Genomic DNA, 15,000 nt, shown 5'->3' with positions numbered 1-15,000 from the left:
ACCCCCATCCATTCATCTGTCCATCTGTCCATCCGACCGTCTTTCTGTTTTTCTTTCTTTCTATCTCTATTTTGTCTTTTTTGGCTCAAGGTTTCATTTTTATGGCCCAGACTGGCCTCACATTTTCTTTTTTTCCTGATATTTAACAACTTTATTTTAAAACAATGTTTTATTTATTTATTTATTTTTTTTTCTTTTCTTTTTTTCGGAGCTGGGGACCGAACCCAAGGCCTTGCGCTTGCTAGGCAAGCGCTCTACCACTGAGCTAAATCCCCAACCCCCTTAAAACAATGTTTTAAACTTATTTTCTGAAAATTCCATACATTTGTATAGTATATTTTGATTATATCCATCTATCATTACCTTCCTCCAAATGCATCCTGGTGCTTCAGACCATCACCCTCCCAACTTCACGTTCTCCTTTTATTGGCTTGTTTTTAAAACTCAGCCTCCCGAGCTGACCAGTGCTGTTATTTGTACACGGCTGTGAGGCCATCCCCTGGGGTATGTAGCTCCAAAGGAGATCGCTCCCTTAGCATCATCAGCTACTAAGTAGCCTCTTATCCATTTGTGCTAGATCTGTGACTGGCTTGATCTGTGAGGTCCAGTGCAGGAAATCCTAGGTACTGTGTGTTGCTGTGTGCAGCATCCACACCGTGTCTGGAAGTCAGCATTTCACAGCTCTGCCCTCATCCACCAACTCTCTCCATCTTTCTGCCTGTTCTTCTGCAAAGTCCTCTAAGCTGTAATGGAGATAATTTATCCCCAGCTGACGGCCACTTTTACTTATAACTTGGTAAATAGGAGTCTCTGTAGTAACTGCTGTCCAATGCAAAAAGAAGCTTTTCTAACCAAGGTTAAGAGCATCATAAGTCTACAGGTATGAACATAAATCTCTAGAGGCAGAGACAGTCTGACAATCCAGCAGAACGCAGTAGGTTCCCAGCTGTGGCCTCTGGTCTCCCTAGTCCTGAGCGTTGACCAGATTTGGAGTACCATGTTTTCCTGTCTCTGTATCTCAGGTCCTGGGATTGTAGCTGTGTGCCTCCATGCCTGGCAGGAATATCTTTTAGCTATTTTTTATAGTTGTGTGCACGCAAAAGAATACTCTAAAATGTTGAGATACTAGTTGTTATGATAATATTGTTCTTTATGAATTAACAGATTATTTTGTTAGTTGCCAGAATGAACTTTTTTCTCATAGACTCTTACTAAGATTTATTTTACTAATATTCACCTAGATTATTAAAAATGCTGAAAAATGACTTTATTTCCTTCCCCCTTCCCTCTCTGCCCTGACCTTCCTCTCCCCAACTCCTCAGTTCCCTTTCACATCCTTCCTGCCCATCCTCTTCTCTTCCCCCATCTCCTCTCCTCCCTCTCCTCTTTCCTCTTCTTTCATTTGACTTCTCCTTCCTTCCTTTCTTTCATTCTCTTTGCTTTTCCTCTTTCCCCTCCCTTTCTCCATTTTGTTGAGAAGTACAGTAGCTGCTTCATGTAGTAGGGAGGCATCCTAAAATGGGTTCTTTCCTTCTCTTCTTCAGAAGTGATTCTCTTTTAGAGTTTGGGGATATAGTTTGATAGTAGAGTCTTCATTTCTTTTTTTTTTTTTTCCCCCGGAGCTAGGGACCAAACCCAGGGCCTTGTGCTTGCTAGGCAAGCGCTCTACCACTGAGCTAAATCACCAACCCAAGTCTTCATTTCAATATCTGAAAAAAAAGCTATTTTATGTGATTTCAAGGCCAGCATGGTTTACAGGGAATTCCAATACAGCCACGGCTGCACAGAGAACCCCTGTTTTGAAAAGCAACAAGAAGAACAAAACAAATAAGAGGAATTATAATGGGGCTGGAAAGATGGCTCAGTGGTTGAGAATGCGCACTGTTCTTCCAGAGGACCAGAGTTTGGTTGCCAACACCCACTTTGGGCCACTCAATCCCTGTAACTTCAGGGATCCGATACCCTCTTCTGGCCTCCACAGGCACCAGACCCTGCACAAAGTGCACAGACATGAGGCACAGTATACATACACATAAAATAAAATAAGAAGGTTTAGGTTTTAGTCGGGAACAGGCCTGATCAGTTTATGCTGTAGAGCGTCTATGAAAACACCTCCGGGACTAAGACTGCCCAGTGTCTGTCTCAAAAGGAACAATAGCCCTGCCAGCCTCAGGGCTGCTGGAGTCCACACCTACTCCTGGGCACAAGAGTTAAAAATAAATATCTGTTAAAGAAAGAAAAGTTTTATTTAGAAATTAGGACATGAAGAATAATAGTTTCTGAGTCAGAGAATTAGTCTAAAAGAAGAATGTTACAACAGAAAAACCGTGTGTTTAAAATACAGTTTATGGGTTGGAGATGTAGCTCATTTGTACAGAGCTTGCCTCGATTTCCGAAGACCTAGGTCTGATTGCATCTTAGGGTTTCACTGCTGTGAAGAGACACCATGACCAGGGCAACTCCAAGGTCAACATTTAATTGGGGTTGGCTTACAGGTTCAGGGGTTCAGTGCATTATCATCAAGGTGGGAAGTATGGCAGCGTGCGTGCAGCACGTGCTGGAGGAGCCAAGAGAGTTCTCTACCTCTTGATCTCTAGGCAGCCAGAAGAGACTGTTCTGCAAGCCTGCAGGAGACTGGAATTCTACACTGGGATTCAAACCACCACAGGTCCCCTCACTGTAAAACAAACAGTAGTACAAAATATAATTGTTGAGAGGTAATGATTCTTCAGTTTAAAAAGAATGAGGGCTAGGAATGTAGTTCATTTGGTAGAGCCTGTTCAACATGATGAAGCCCTGGTTTCTGTTTCCAGAACTGAATATATTTGGTGTGGTAGTTACACCTGTAATCCCAGCATCTAGGAAATAGGCAGAGGAAGAGTGAAGGTCATTCTTGGCTATAGACGTTTGAGTCTAGCCTGGGTTATATGAGACACTATCTCAAAAATTAAATAATGGACTGGTGAGATGGTTCACTGGGTAAAGGTGCCATCATCCAAGCCTGAGGATTTGAATTCCATTTCAGGGATTCACAGTAGGAGAGAACCAACCTTCCAGAAGTTATTCCCTGCCCTCCACATGTGTGCCATGACACAGTCAAGGCAACCCCTTCCCTCCAATTACGCATACAGAATAGATAAAGGAAATGTATTGTAAGCAATACATTTAATAAAGCAAGCAAGTGAGCATCCTGAACCATGTAGCCTGTGATAATCTGGTGAAGAAGAACAGATTTGATAATTTAAATAATGAGCTAAATATGAGAGAAACAAAATGTGGAAAATTTTGGTTAACTTAAAAGGATAAAATATGACAAAAAGTATTTTGCAGAATTTGGTGCTAATCTAACTGTATTAATGGTGATTCAGATGGCTGGTAAAATACAGAGAAATGGAAAAACATTGGAGGACATTGAACATGAATAATTAAGAGTAATTAAGAAAGACACTGGAACGGTTAATTGCATGCTGACTGAAGAGTTAGTATTTTATGTTTTTAGATTTATGTGTCTGAGTGTTTGCCTACATGTTTGTATGTATACCCTGTGCATGCCTGGTGCTCACTGAGATCAGAAATCATCAGATCCCTTAGTGCTGGAGTTATGGATGGTTGTGAGCCACCATGTTGGTTCTTGGAACAAAATATAGGTCCTCTGTAAGGTGCCCTTAACTGGTGAGCCATCCCTCTAGCCCAAGAGTTAAGAATTTTTCTTGTATTGAAAACCTTAAAGGATTTTGACTAGAAGCCAGCTTTTTCAAATCCATGTTATCTAGCATTTTCTTTCTGGTTGCACTGTGTTAAGAATTGGGGCTGGTGAGAGAGGCTGAGGCAATGTTGTAGGCTGTGTAGTCCAAGGACAGGAACTTTGAAGACTGGATAGAGGTTGAGGCAGTGCTGCCAGGGGCCTGGAAAATGGTTCAACTGTCTGTTAAGTTATATTGATGAAATCAGATGGCCTTAAACTAATAAGTTTTAGCTAGTATTGTTCAAAGGAATACTGCACCAAGAAACAGCAATTTCCACTCATAAGATGCTTACATGTTACACGTGCACGTTCATTTGTTTGCCTGCTTCTGCCCTTTACGTGCTGGGAGTGAAGGTGTTTGCTGTCACACCTGGCTAAAACGTACTTCTATGTCTTCAAAAATTTTATTGTCTGTAATAATTTAGTAGCACCCGACTAAATGTGCACATTGGGATGCTCCTTCTTAGGGATTTGCCAGGGTACAGAAAATGAGTTTTGAATGTTGCCACTCTGTGTACCATCTAGAATGCATGCTGTTCAGTCCAGCTGGAAGAAAGCCTCAGATTTGGCTGTTAGAATCAATGACTAATTTGAAGTCTTTTTTTTTTTTTTTTTTTTTTTTTTTTTTTGTGGCCTATGAGAGTCTTTGTCACCTTTCAGAGAGGACCATATGTCAGGTTTGCTTTGGAAGTCTTGAACTCAATGCTAGGTAGCACTTACCAAATGGTGACTGTCTGGACTCAAAAGTGTCCTGATCCGGGTTGCAGTGTCTAGATACAATAATTGAGAAGTAGATGGTGACCCAGTGTCTCTCAGTCCTCTCTCCTTTTTTGCCTCTGGTGGTGTCCTTTTCCTCAGTGCTGCGGAGAATGACTGTAGAGCGGCTGCTTTCTTTCGGGCAGTAGGGACCTGGTTTGGATGGCTGTGAAGCTGATGGAACTAAGAATTTGGGAAAAGAGCACCTGAGTTTTTTTGTAGTTTCTCATTTTTATTAATGTACACTTCTGTGTTGTTTTTTTTTCCAATTATGTTTTCATTTTTGTTTGTTTATTTCAGAAACCCCATTTCATTTCACTTTGCCTAAAGAAGGTGATATTATCCCACCATTGACTGGCGCAACCCCACCTCTTATTGGGCACCTAAAATTGGAGCCCAAGAGACATAGTACTCCTATTGGTGAGTGATTAAAAAAAGATATTTAAGGCATTAAAATAAAAGGTATTTAAAGACCTTCTAAGATACCATTCTTTGTGCAAGTGTTACTTTTCTATCTGAGGAGTTGGCCTGACTGAGAGGGCTGTTGTTTGGTTTGGAGGAATAGGTTCTGACCTCACTACCAAGAGTTGAGAGGTGGTCAGATGATGGAGAGAGAAGGTGGAGGGAAGGAGGGAAGAACATCAAGTCTGTCTTATCACCGGACAGTGGTAGAACGATTTGAACTGGAACTAAGCTGGGATATGGAGCTGTTTTATAGAAAGAGACAAGGCGTATGGAGAAGTGCTGTGCTCAGTGTGCTGCCGGATCAGGCTGCTGCTGCAGAGGCCAAGAACACTTAGGTCCTCCGTCCTTGGAGCAGTGGGTGGATGTCTACATTAACCTATTTGTTTTCTCTAGTCAGTGCTGGGAGGTAACAGTCATGCCGCCTGGAGTCTCCTGTTTCCTATGCCTGATGCTGGCAGATGTGGGTTGGCTGAGGGCTCATGCAGCATCCTTTGTCCAGATGCAGAAGTGGAACTGAATCCTCTTAAGACCAGGTGTCAATACTAGTTGATAGTTGTCGATACTTACAACAGGATCTATCCTAGGGACCCTCATTAATCTTGCAGAGTGGTGGAGCCAAACAGGCAAATTGATCATGTCAGATTACTGTTTTTCACGTTTGTGTTTTAGTGTTCTTTCTTTCTTCCTCCCTGCCTCCTTTTTTCTAGGGATTAGCAACTATCCAGAAAGCACCATAGCAACCAGTGATGTCATGTCTGAAAGCATGGTGGAGATCAACGATCCTCTACTTGGGAATGAAAAAGGGGATTCTGAGTCTGCCCCAGAAATGGATGGAAAACTATCTCTGAAAATGAAACTTGTTAGTCCTGAGACAGAGGCCAGTGAAGAATCTTTACAGTTTAGCCTGGAAAGTAAGTTTTAATTTATGTTTTTATTTGGTAATTAGTTATTCCAGGTTATCCACATCAGAGGGCTCACAAGTGCCTGCGGACACGACACCTCTGGCACCTGCATGCACGAGCACATATCCCATCCCCCATTCACATAATTTAAATAAAAGAGTCTAGATAGAAAATGTAAGATTGTGGATTTACACTGTAAACTTATGTTGACACTTTCCAAATGAATACAAGTTGTTCAGTATACAATATACAATAAAATACAAGAAAAAGAGGATGTTGGATGCCCTGGGACTGGTGTTACAGATGGTTGTGAGTTACCATGTGGGAGCTAGAATCAAATCTGGGTCTTGGGAAGGAATAGATGATCTTAACTGCTGAAACTCCCCAACCCTCCCCACCGTCCCCACAATAATTCTCATAAAAGAGCTCATCAAAAAAGCAGAAAGGGGAACTCAGAAAGCAGGAGTAAGCCTGTGAGGAGAAAAGTTACAAGGAAATAACAGTGTCAGATGGCAGGAACTGAGGTCCAGTAGGATAGCGCAGACAATGTCAGTTTGAGGAATATGGGGTGGTACCTATGCAAACATGAGGCCTTAGCATGGACCACAGAGCACAGCATGGAGAAGACTACTTCGTTCATTTATCTCATCTTCGTGCTGTTTGCTCAAGGCTGCCAGTCTGTAGTCTTCTCTCTGGTCTAAGCCTTGTGTTAGTAAACTGTCATATAGTGTTGGAGCTCACTGAGAAGCTGGTTCTGGAAGTGGAGTCACCTCCCCTAGAGCAGATCCAGGTATGTTCATGTCATCGTCTTCCAAACGTTCCTGTCTTACTTGGGAGACAGAGGCAGGTGGATCTTTGAGTTCTAGGCCAGCCTGGTCTACAGAGTGAGTTTCAGGACAGCCAAGGCCACAGAGAAAGACTCTGTCTCAAAACAAAGAAACAAGCAAACCCCAGAAAACCCTGTCCTGGGGCAGGCAGGCTGGTGGTACCCTAAGTATGTAAAAGGAGAAAACATCAGACAGCTAAGGGAGGGTGTTACAGACACTGTAGCCTTGGTGATAGCTGGAAGGCAAGGTTACCATTGCTTACTCTGTACTGTGAAAGTGTCTGCAGCGGGGAAGAGAAGAAGCTTGTCATGGAGAGTCCTGTGCTCTGTCTGGGTGGTCTCCGTGGTAACCCTAGCTAGCTGCTTCAGTGGGACTATCTCAGTTTATTTCTACTGGATGTTTTCAGCACATGATTGGATGATGCTTTTCTCTGTGCTGCTATTCACTGTTTCTTTTTCTTGCTATATACTTAGTAAACTCACTCATTTCAGACTGAAGACATGACTGTTAATAGGTCATTCCCCGGACCAGACGGAACACAGGGCTTATTAATTTGAACCTAGAATGTTAATGGGAATTAAAATATTACATGATTTCACCCTTATTGTTGATTTGGAGTGAAATAAGAGCTTATCCAGAGAGAGTCTGAGAAAGGGGCTGGTGTTGGCCTAAGACACCTCAAGCTCTCAGCACAGAGACTTACTTTCCCCAGAGAGAGAACAAACCAGGAATAAGAGATAAAGGATAAGGGGAAAGAGAAGGGGAAGGAGTGTTTGTCCCCATGGGGATAGAGAGGAAAGAGACTGACCCATAGCCAAATGGCAGTCTATAAAGGTAAAAGGGGAAACCCCATGTTAGGATAAGGTGTTTAATTTTAACTGGGTATATTAGGTGAGCCAAAGGGGGCTTTTGGTTTCTAGACTTCAATACTTTTATAGCTGGACCTTGGTGGTCAGCCTCAAGAGGAGGAGCAGCTAAATAAGGGAATAGAGCTTGGTGGGTAGCTTTAGGAATGGAATCTAATGGTTTTTTGCATGGAAGTGGGGATGGGGAGAAAGGCAAGGCCTGTCAGAGCCATGTTTGCCATGCTTGGGCTGGCTAGAGTTCCCTCAAGATGCTGGTGGTGGTATTTGAGAGTCTGGGACAGGAGGACCTCAATTTCAAGGCCATTCTGAGCTGAGAAAATGGAGGTAGGAGGGGGGAGAGGTGAGAGAACAGGTGGGAACATGTTAGCACTGACTGGACTTGACCTTTACATGGAAATTGTAACTGAGAGAGAGAGATGGAGCTAAATTAAGGACAGGCAGTCACGTTGACATATAGTACTCCCCCTCCTTTTTTTTTTTTTTTTTTTTTCTTTTTTTTTTTCTACTAGGAAAGCGCTATCAATCTCTGGGCTTCATACATTCATTGACTTCATTTCACCCTAACAGTAGTTAACCCCTACTACAGTTTGCCATAGTATTTTACTCATAGGCCGACTAAGCTCAGGTCCAGCCATCTTTCTTTTTCTGAACTGGGAAGGCTCCAACTACTGAACTCTGCTGCTTCCTTGATGGACAGTTGAGCTTACACTGAGTCCAGTCATGAGTGTTTTGTGAATGTCTGAAAACACGAGCTGTGCTTTTTCTGAAATTGGAAGAAATTGCAAATGAATACAATTTAATCTCTTGACACTTAGTGACACCGTTATGAAAATACTCTATTTCTCTTAGCTTTGCACTTATATTATTGTTGCTGGCTTTTCTGTGAGAAGTGTTCTTTCAAATATCCGTCCTTAAAACATTTTTAAGGACTGTAGAGATGGCTCAGTGGTTAAGAGCACTGACTGCACTTCTAGAGGTCCTGAGTTCAAATCCCAGCAACCACATGGTAGCTCACAACCATTTGTAACTGTAGCTCTCATACAGTAATTCTAGGACAATATACAATAATTCTATTCCTAGAATTCTATACAATAATTCTAGGACAGCCTGAGCTAATAATATAAATGAAACTCTATCTCAAAATAAATAATAAAATATATAGGAAAATATGTTGTTAATGTATAAATTAAGTGGTTCATTTTAGAAACCGTGGGAATTGAACCCAGGACCTCTGGAAAAAACAGTCAGTGCTCTTAACTGCTGAGTCATCTCTCCAGGCCCCAACCCCACCGGTTTTAGGTTTTCTCATGTGAATTTTAAATTTCTTGTATGAGAAGGTGACCCATGATTCAGATGTTCAGTTTTCACTTACAGGTGTTAGAGATTGCAGTTCTGGTGAAGTACATACAGTTTCTGTAGGAAATCTGAAAGGAAATAGAATGGTAGAGATGAGAAAAACTTGTGCTGCTAAAGCGTGTCTTTTCTGTTGACGTTTAGCTTTCCTTGTTTGTATTTTGTTGCTGGTGTGGCAAGCAGGCAGAGCCATTCGATTCAGGGTTGACTGAAGTCTGCTTCCCCTTCCCGAGCAGGCAGAGGCGTGAGACTTGGCGTGACTGACAGCTGTTTCTCTTTCCTTTCTCTCACTGCTTTTGTTTTGTCCAGAGCCTACAACTGCTGAGAGAAGAAATGGATCTACTGCCATTGCTGAGCCTGTTGCCAGGTAACCAGGGCGCCTTGTTATTTAGAGGAGTTTATTACAGAGGTGCTGCTGAAGGAAAGGAGCACATGAAATCACTCAAAGCCCAGCATAAAGAATTAAGCAGTGTGGAATTTAGGCTCCCTTGGTAACTTTGTGTCTAACAGACTTTTGTTATTCGTACTGTTAGGATACCTAGTGGTTTCCCACCATTCATGTATGTGCCCTTTTCTTTTCCTGTCGATGACAGAGGTGAGGAAACAAAGGACCACAGGAGATGGCTCTAGACACACTGTCCTGTGTTTTGTACTCGGCTGCAGCTCAGGACATTTCTTGCCAACTGAGTTATGCTGAGCTGTTTTTGCTTTGTCATGAACGCTGCAAAGTATTCAGTGAAGTGCCGGGATATGTAGGTTTTGGTGGTGAAACTTTGCCATCTGGTGGCTATGAGAATAGGATTGTTTGTTTCTGGTGCGAGTCATCCAAGTTGAAACCCAAGCCAGCAGTTGGTGACACCAGGTGAAGGCTCTAAGGCCAGCACAGGCAGGTACTGTAAGCAAAGCTGATTGGATGGGAGAGTTTGGAGGGCTGAGGATGACAGCCACACCTGTGCTCCATTAAGAGTTCTTTGCCTCTGCCAGAGGCTGTCAGTTTTTAGGGAGCTGTTAGCTGGGCCCAAGCCTAGCTGTTGTGCTTGCCTGATTGAGGACTGTCGTTCAGTCCCTACGACAATAAATAAGTGACACTTAAAAAAGGGATTCAAGCTCATTATTACCAAATCTTAGTTTAAGCTTTTAAAAAAACATAAAGTGCCTACTGACTATAAATGAGCCTCTGTGGGTTTCTGAACTTTTGGGGAGAATATAGGGAGGGAAGATGAGGAAAAAGCAAGGATAGTGGGTTAAGCAAAAAGATGAAAGTCATTGGTATTGCCATGAAGCGATTTTTTTTAATTTAAACATCTATGCTTAAGAAATCTATTAATTTTTGACCATTGGGTTCATGTTAAGAAGTTATTGAAAGAGGATGGAGACTTGGCTCAGTGGTTAAGAGCACTGGATATTGTTCAGAGGATCTGGGTTCAATTCCTAGCACCCACATGGCAGCTCACAGCTCCAGTCCCAGAGTTACCTTCTTCTGGCCTCTCTGAGTTGCAGGCACTTATGCAGTACAGAGACATAAAGGCAAAATACCTGAAAACGTGAAAAGAAAAATAAAAACAAACTTAAAAAAATTAACATTTCAAATAAGATCTGTATTGTAAATGACTGTTGCATCCTCTGCGTTTAGGTGAAGCATTTGAGTGTTGGTGAAAGGCACCTGGACTCTGTGCAGAGTGCTTGATGCCACCTTATTTTTTCAGTCATTTTTCTGTAGGAAGACTAAAGTGTAGGCAACAATAGAGAGTAATGTAATGTGGACAACCATATTGTAAGTGGCCAGTCTTCTTTGATTGTAAAATCTTGGGGTACCCCCCTTCTACCAGTGGGTTAATTTGAAGATGATTCTATTATCATTTTATGTAACTATTTCAATGCTAGCTGCAAAAGATAAAGACTCTTACTTTAAGTTAAGCAGTTGTTGCCATACTTTTGACAATAGTGATTTCTTAATGCTATCAGGTATTTGGTGTTATCAAGATCCCAAATCTACAAATTGAATCTAATTAATATATTTAGTTTTGTTTGCCTTTTAAATCAAAATTCCCCCTTTTTGTTCTTCTTCTAAGTAATCTTCTAAAGGGACTAGATTGTTCATCCTATTTATTTCTGGATTTTTCTCTTTATATCCTTTTAGTATTTAATAGTCTCTCCAGTGACCTCACTGGAGGTTTCTGTGTGTTTAGTGTGTTTTGCCTGCATCGTTGTGCATGTACCACACGTGTGCCTAGTGCCCATGGAGGCCAGAAAGGGTGTCAGATCCCCTGGAACTGGAGTCGCAGGTGGTTCTGAGCTGTCACGTGGGTGCTGGGAGTGGAACCCACGTCCTCTGGAAGAGCAGACAGTGCTCTTGACTGCAGGGACATCTCTTCAGTTCCGATACTGAGAGATTTTTATTGTGCTAATTTGAAACATATCAAAGAGTTGACTTTTGGGGGTAATGTAGATTTGAGTTTGGACTGCCAAGGAACTCTGTGTAAGGAGAGTGATCTCCTTCGTTTGAAACTAACAAGATGCTTTGCTTTAATGTGTTATGTTAGTCCCCAGAAGCCCATGTCTGTGTTTGGCTGCATCTATGAAGCCCAGCAAGAGGAGGAGGCTCAGAGTGGGGATCCTCCTTCCACACCTGTCAGGTAAACATTTTCTTTCTTTTTGGGGGATGAGGTTTCATTATATATGGCTGGCCTTGAACTTACAGAGCTCCACCTGCCTTGCCTCCTGAGTGCTGTGATTAAAGGCTTGTGTCATACTGTCTGGTGTATTTCTGCAGCATTGATTTATTGTCTGGTTGATTCCGTTTCATGGTAGTGATTGGCACTGTTGTGTGAAGTTGGCTGTTTATGTTTGTTTACTTGCTATATTGTCAGGTGTTGTTTTGTCCAGGCTTGCCCTAGGCTTCTGGGCTTAAGCGTTGTTCTTGCTTCAGCTTCCTGAGTAGGTGGGACCACAGGTGCATGACTTTATTTGCTTGTTTGTTTGTTTGTTTGTTTATTTAGTTTTATTGAGACAATATTTTTCTGTGTAGCCCTGGCTGTCCTGGAACTTGCTTTGTAGACCAGGTTGGCCTTGAACTCAGAGATCTGAAAGGCACCATATCCAGCTATTTATTTTTAAAGATAAATGTTTTTTTGTAATTTTACATTACAAAAATTTATTTTAATTACAATTGAATTTTGTAATGTAAAATGAATTTTGTAATTCATTTGTAATGTGTTTGTGTGTGTGTGTGTGTGTGTGAGAGAGAGAGAGAGAGAGAGAGAGAGAGAGAGAGCAAGAGCTCTCCTCCACTAGAGCAGTATGTACCCTTAAGCCCCCCTCCCTCTCCCCTCCTCCCATGTCATTTTTCTATCCCTCCTTCCCTGTTCTTTTGAGACAGTGTCTTTCACTGAATCTGGAGCTCACAGATTGGCTGTATTTGCTGACTAATGAGCTCAGGGATCCTTGTGTCTACCATTTCTCTACCCCAAGCACAGAAATTAATAGCACAGGCTTGTCAACCAAACCTAAAGTGTCTATGACTGCAATTTTAGCATTGATCGTTTGTCAAGTGCTCCTGGGAGAATGAGAAGTACCAAATTTCTGATATTTCTTAGTAATCTGCCAACATTGCCAAAATTGTAATGAGTCACCGTCAACCCCTTCCCCCCTCAGACTTTCTTGAGTCATGGTCTCACTGTGTGGCCCTGGCAAGCCTGGAAGTCACTATATAGACCAGGCGGGCCTCAAACTCACTCTTCTGGGATTGAAGGTGTGCTCCACCATGCCCTCCCCATCACTTTTGGTCTTTAAAGAATAACAGTTCTGTTTAGCTCTTTAGAGACGGTTAGGATTGGAGAGGGGTCATAAATCTTAAGATATCCATCTTTTAGGAAAAAAAAACTCAAACAAAACATAACTTTGCTTTAGAGGTAAAATTATATTCACAGGCTCTACCCTAGATAAATAGTTTCTGGGGTGTCTTAATTTCTTGGACCACAGTAACTGGTGTAGGCTGGGTAGCTTACGAGCCACAGAAATTTATTTTGTAATGATTGTGGGGTCTGGGCAGTCGTAGATTAGAGCTGGTAGTTCCTGGAGTGGTGTGTAAGTGCACTCCCAGCTTCAGGACAGTTGTACCTTCATGTGATGGCTTCCCAACGCTCTCACCTCTCAGGGCAGCTCCATGGGCTGTGGGCTTATGTGTTTTGCAGGGTCAGATTCATTCTGTAGTCTGAGGTAAATGTGCAGGCTTGTTTAAGGATGGGAAACAGTTGCAGTCTTGACATTAAGGATTGATTCCTGTCAGCCTGCATGGCGGCTTGTTTGCCTGTGTGTGAGTTGTCTTAAAGCTTAACCTGGATCTGGACTTGGGTTGTTTCATTGTTGCTTTGTTTTGTGCAGCTGGGAGGGCTTATGTGTCTGCTGAGCTCAGCACCTTCACACTTTATGGTTACTCATAGATCATGAAGTTTTAACTGCTACCCATGTGTTTCCCTGTAGTGGGTTTGGTCCCCGTTCTCAGTGGCCCGTGTATCCTCATTCAGCTTGTGTTGCTGACAAATAGGACAGGCTCCAACAACTAAGATGCTCCTGTCCGGTGGAAGGCTGTTCTAGTTCATTGGCTGTTATTCTGAGTCTCAGAGACTGAAAAACTCATGACCCAAGCAGGGAGACCCCAACAGGCTTTTCATGCCACCGAGGCAGACTTAGCTGCTGTGAACAAGAGCTCCAAGCTTCGCTTCTTTCTGACCAAAACACATGGTGATGCTGTGCCATGGTTTTTAAGCTCCTCCTATCTGCTCTGCAGGGCTAGGACATTGTAGACTTGGAATGGATTTTTGTTTGTTTGCTTGTTTGTTTTAGAAAGCCTTAGTCTGTAGTTCAGGCAGACCCAGAACTCAGCTGTGACACCCAAGGCAGGCCTTAAAGGTTCTGCAATCCTCCTGCCTCATGATTCCTACGGCCCGGTATTACAGGTGTGAGCCATGACACCTGGTCATTTATTTCACCTTTTTTTTCTATTTACATGTGACATAGCCTTGAAATGCATTCATTAATGTTTGTTTAATATGACAGTAGCTTGCTGATTTTGTAGTTTATTGATTTATGGAATATTTATTCTTTTGTTCAAAGTGCAGATATTAAGCATGTGTCACAGTTAACTTCAGATATCAACTTGATACAAACCTAGGGTCACCTGGAAAGGGGAACCCCAACTCAAGAATTGTTCAGATTAGTTTGGCCTGGGGCCATGTCTGTGAGGCATTTTTTTAATTATAATTGGTGGAGGAGGGCCCAGCTCACTGTGGGTGGTACCATTTCTAGGCAGGTGGGCCTAGGCTCTATAAGAAAGGGAGCTGAAGCAGTCCAGAAGAAGCAAGCCAGCAAGAAGCACTCCTCCAAGGTCTCTGCCTCAGTTCCTGCCACCAAGTCCTAGCACTAGTTCCTGCCCTGACTTCCCTTGTCAATGGACTGTAACCCGTAAGCCAGATAAATCCCCTCCTGTCTCCAAATTGCTTTTGGTCAGTGTTTTATCCTAGCAATAGAAAGCAAACTAAGGTAGCCTGTATTCCGTCAAGCCTTATGTTAAGTACCTCAGATATAAAGAGAAGACACATTTGTGTAGCCTGCTTAGCACTAGTTTGCATTTCTTATCCTAGAGAACTGTTAACATTTGTAACCTCCAGTCACTTTGGAAACTATAGCATTTGGCTTAGAGGCAGTACCTAGCTAATGCTTATAGGATAAATGAGTGAGGAGAGGGGATCTCAACGAGGGATTGCCTCCATTAGATGGCTTGTAGGCAAGTCTGTGGCAGCATTTTCTTGACTAGTCCTTCAGTGTGGAAGGGCTCGGCTCTTCCACTGTGGTGGTGCTCCTAGGCAGGTGGGCCTGGGTTCTCTGAGAAGGGAGGCTGAGCAAGCCATGGGGAGCAAGCATTAAGCAGCACCCCTTTCTTGTCTTTGCTTTGGTTTCTGTTTCCATGTTTTTGCTACCAGTCCCTGCCCTGTCTTCCCTTGATGGACTGTAAGTTGTAGGTCAGATAAACCCTGTCCTCCCAAGTTGTCTTTAGTCATGATTTTTATCACAGTAATAGAAACCTG

The 15,000-nt window shown here is 42.6% G+C and overlaps 1 protein-coding gene across 7 annotated transcripts in view; it reads left to right on the top strand.

The window, feature by feature from the left end:
• The window catches only part of Tp53bp1 (tumor protein p53 binding protein 1), a 73,357-nt gene that overhangs the window by 36,124 nt on the left and 22,233 nt on the right, over positions 1-15,000 (top strand). For 3 of the 7 annotated variants that reach the window (XM_087650929.1, XM_087650926.1, XM_087650925.1), the window contains exons 13-16: positions 4,802-4,921; positions 5,674-5,877; positions 9,224-9,281; positions 11,458-11,550. In XM_087650929.1, coding sequence (XP_087507055.1) covers positions 4,802-4,921; positions 5,674-5,877; positions 9,224-9,281; positions 11,458-11,550 — 475 coding nt within the window. 7 annotated transcript variants of the gene reach the window in all.

The sequence above is a fragment of the Rattus norvegicus genome, chromosome 3 (assembly GCF_021556685.1).
Source record: "Rattus norvegicus strain SHRSP/BbbUtx chromosome 3, alternate assembly SHRSP_T2T, whole genome shotgun sequence".
Lineage (NCBI taxonomy): Eukaryota > Metazoa > Chordata > Mammalia > Rodentia > Muridae > Rattus > Rattus norvegicus.
Note: the sequence above shows the minus strand (reverse complement) of the source record. Positions and strands in the feature narration are given on the sequence as shown.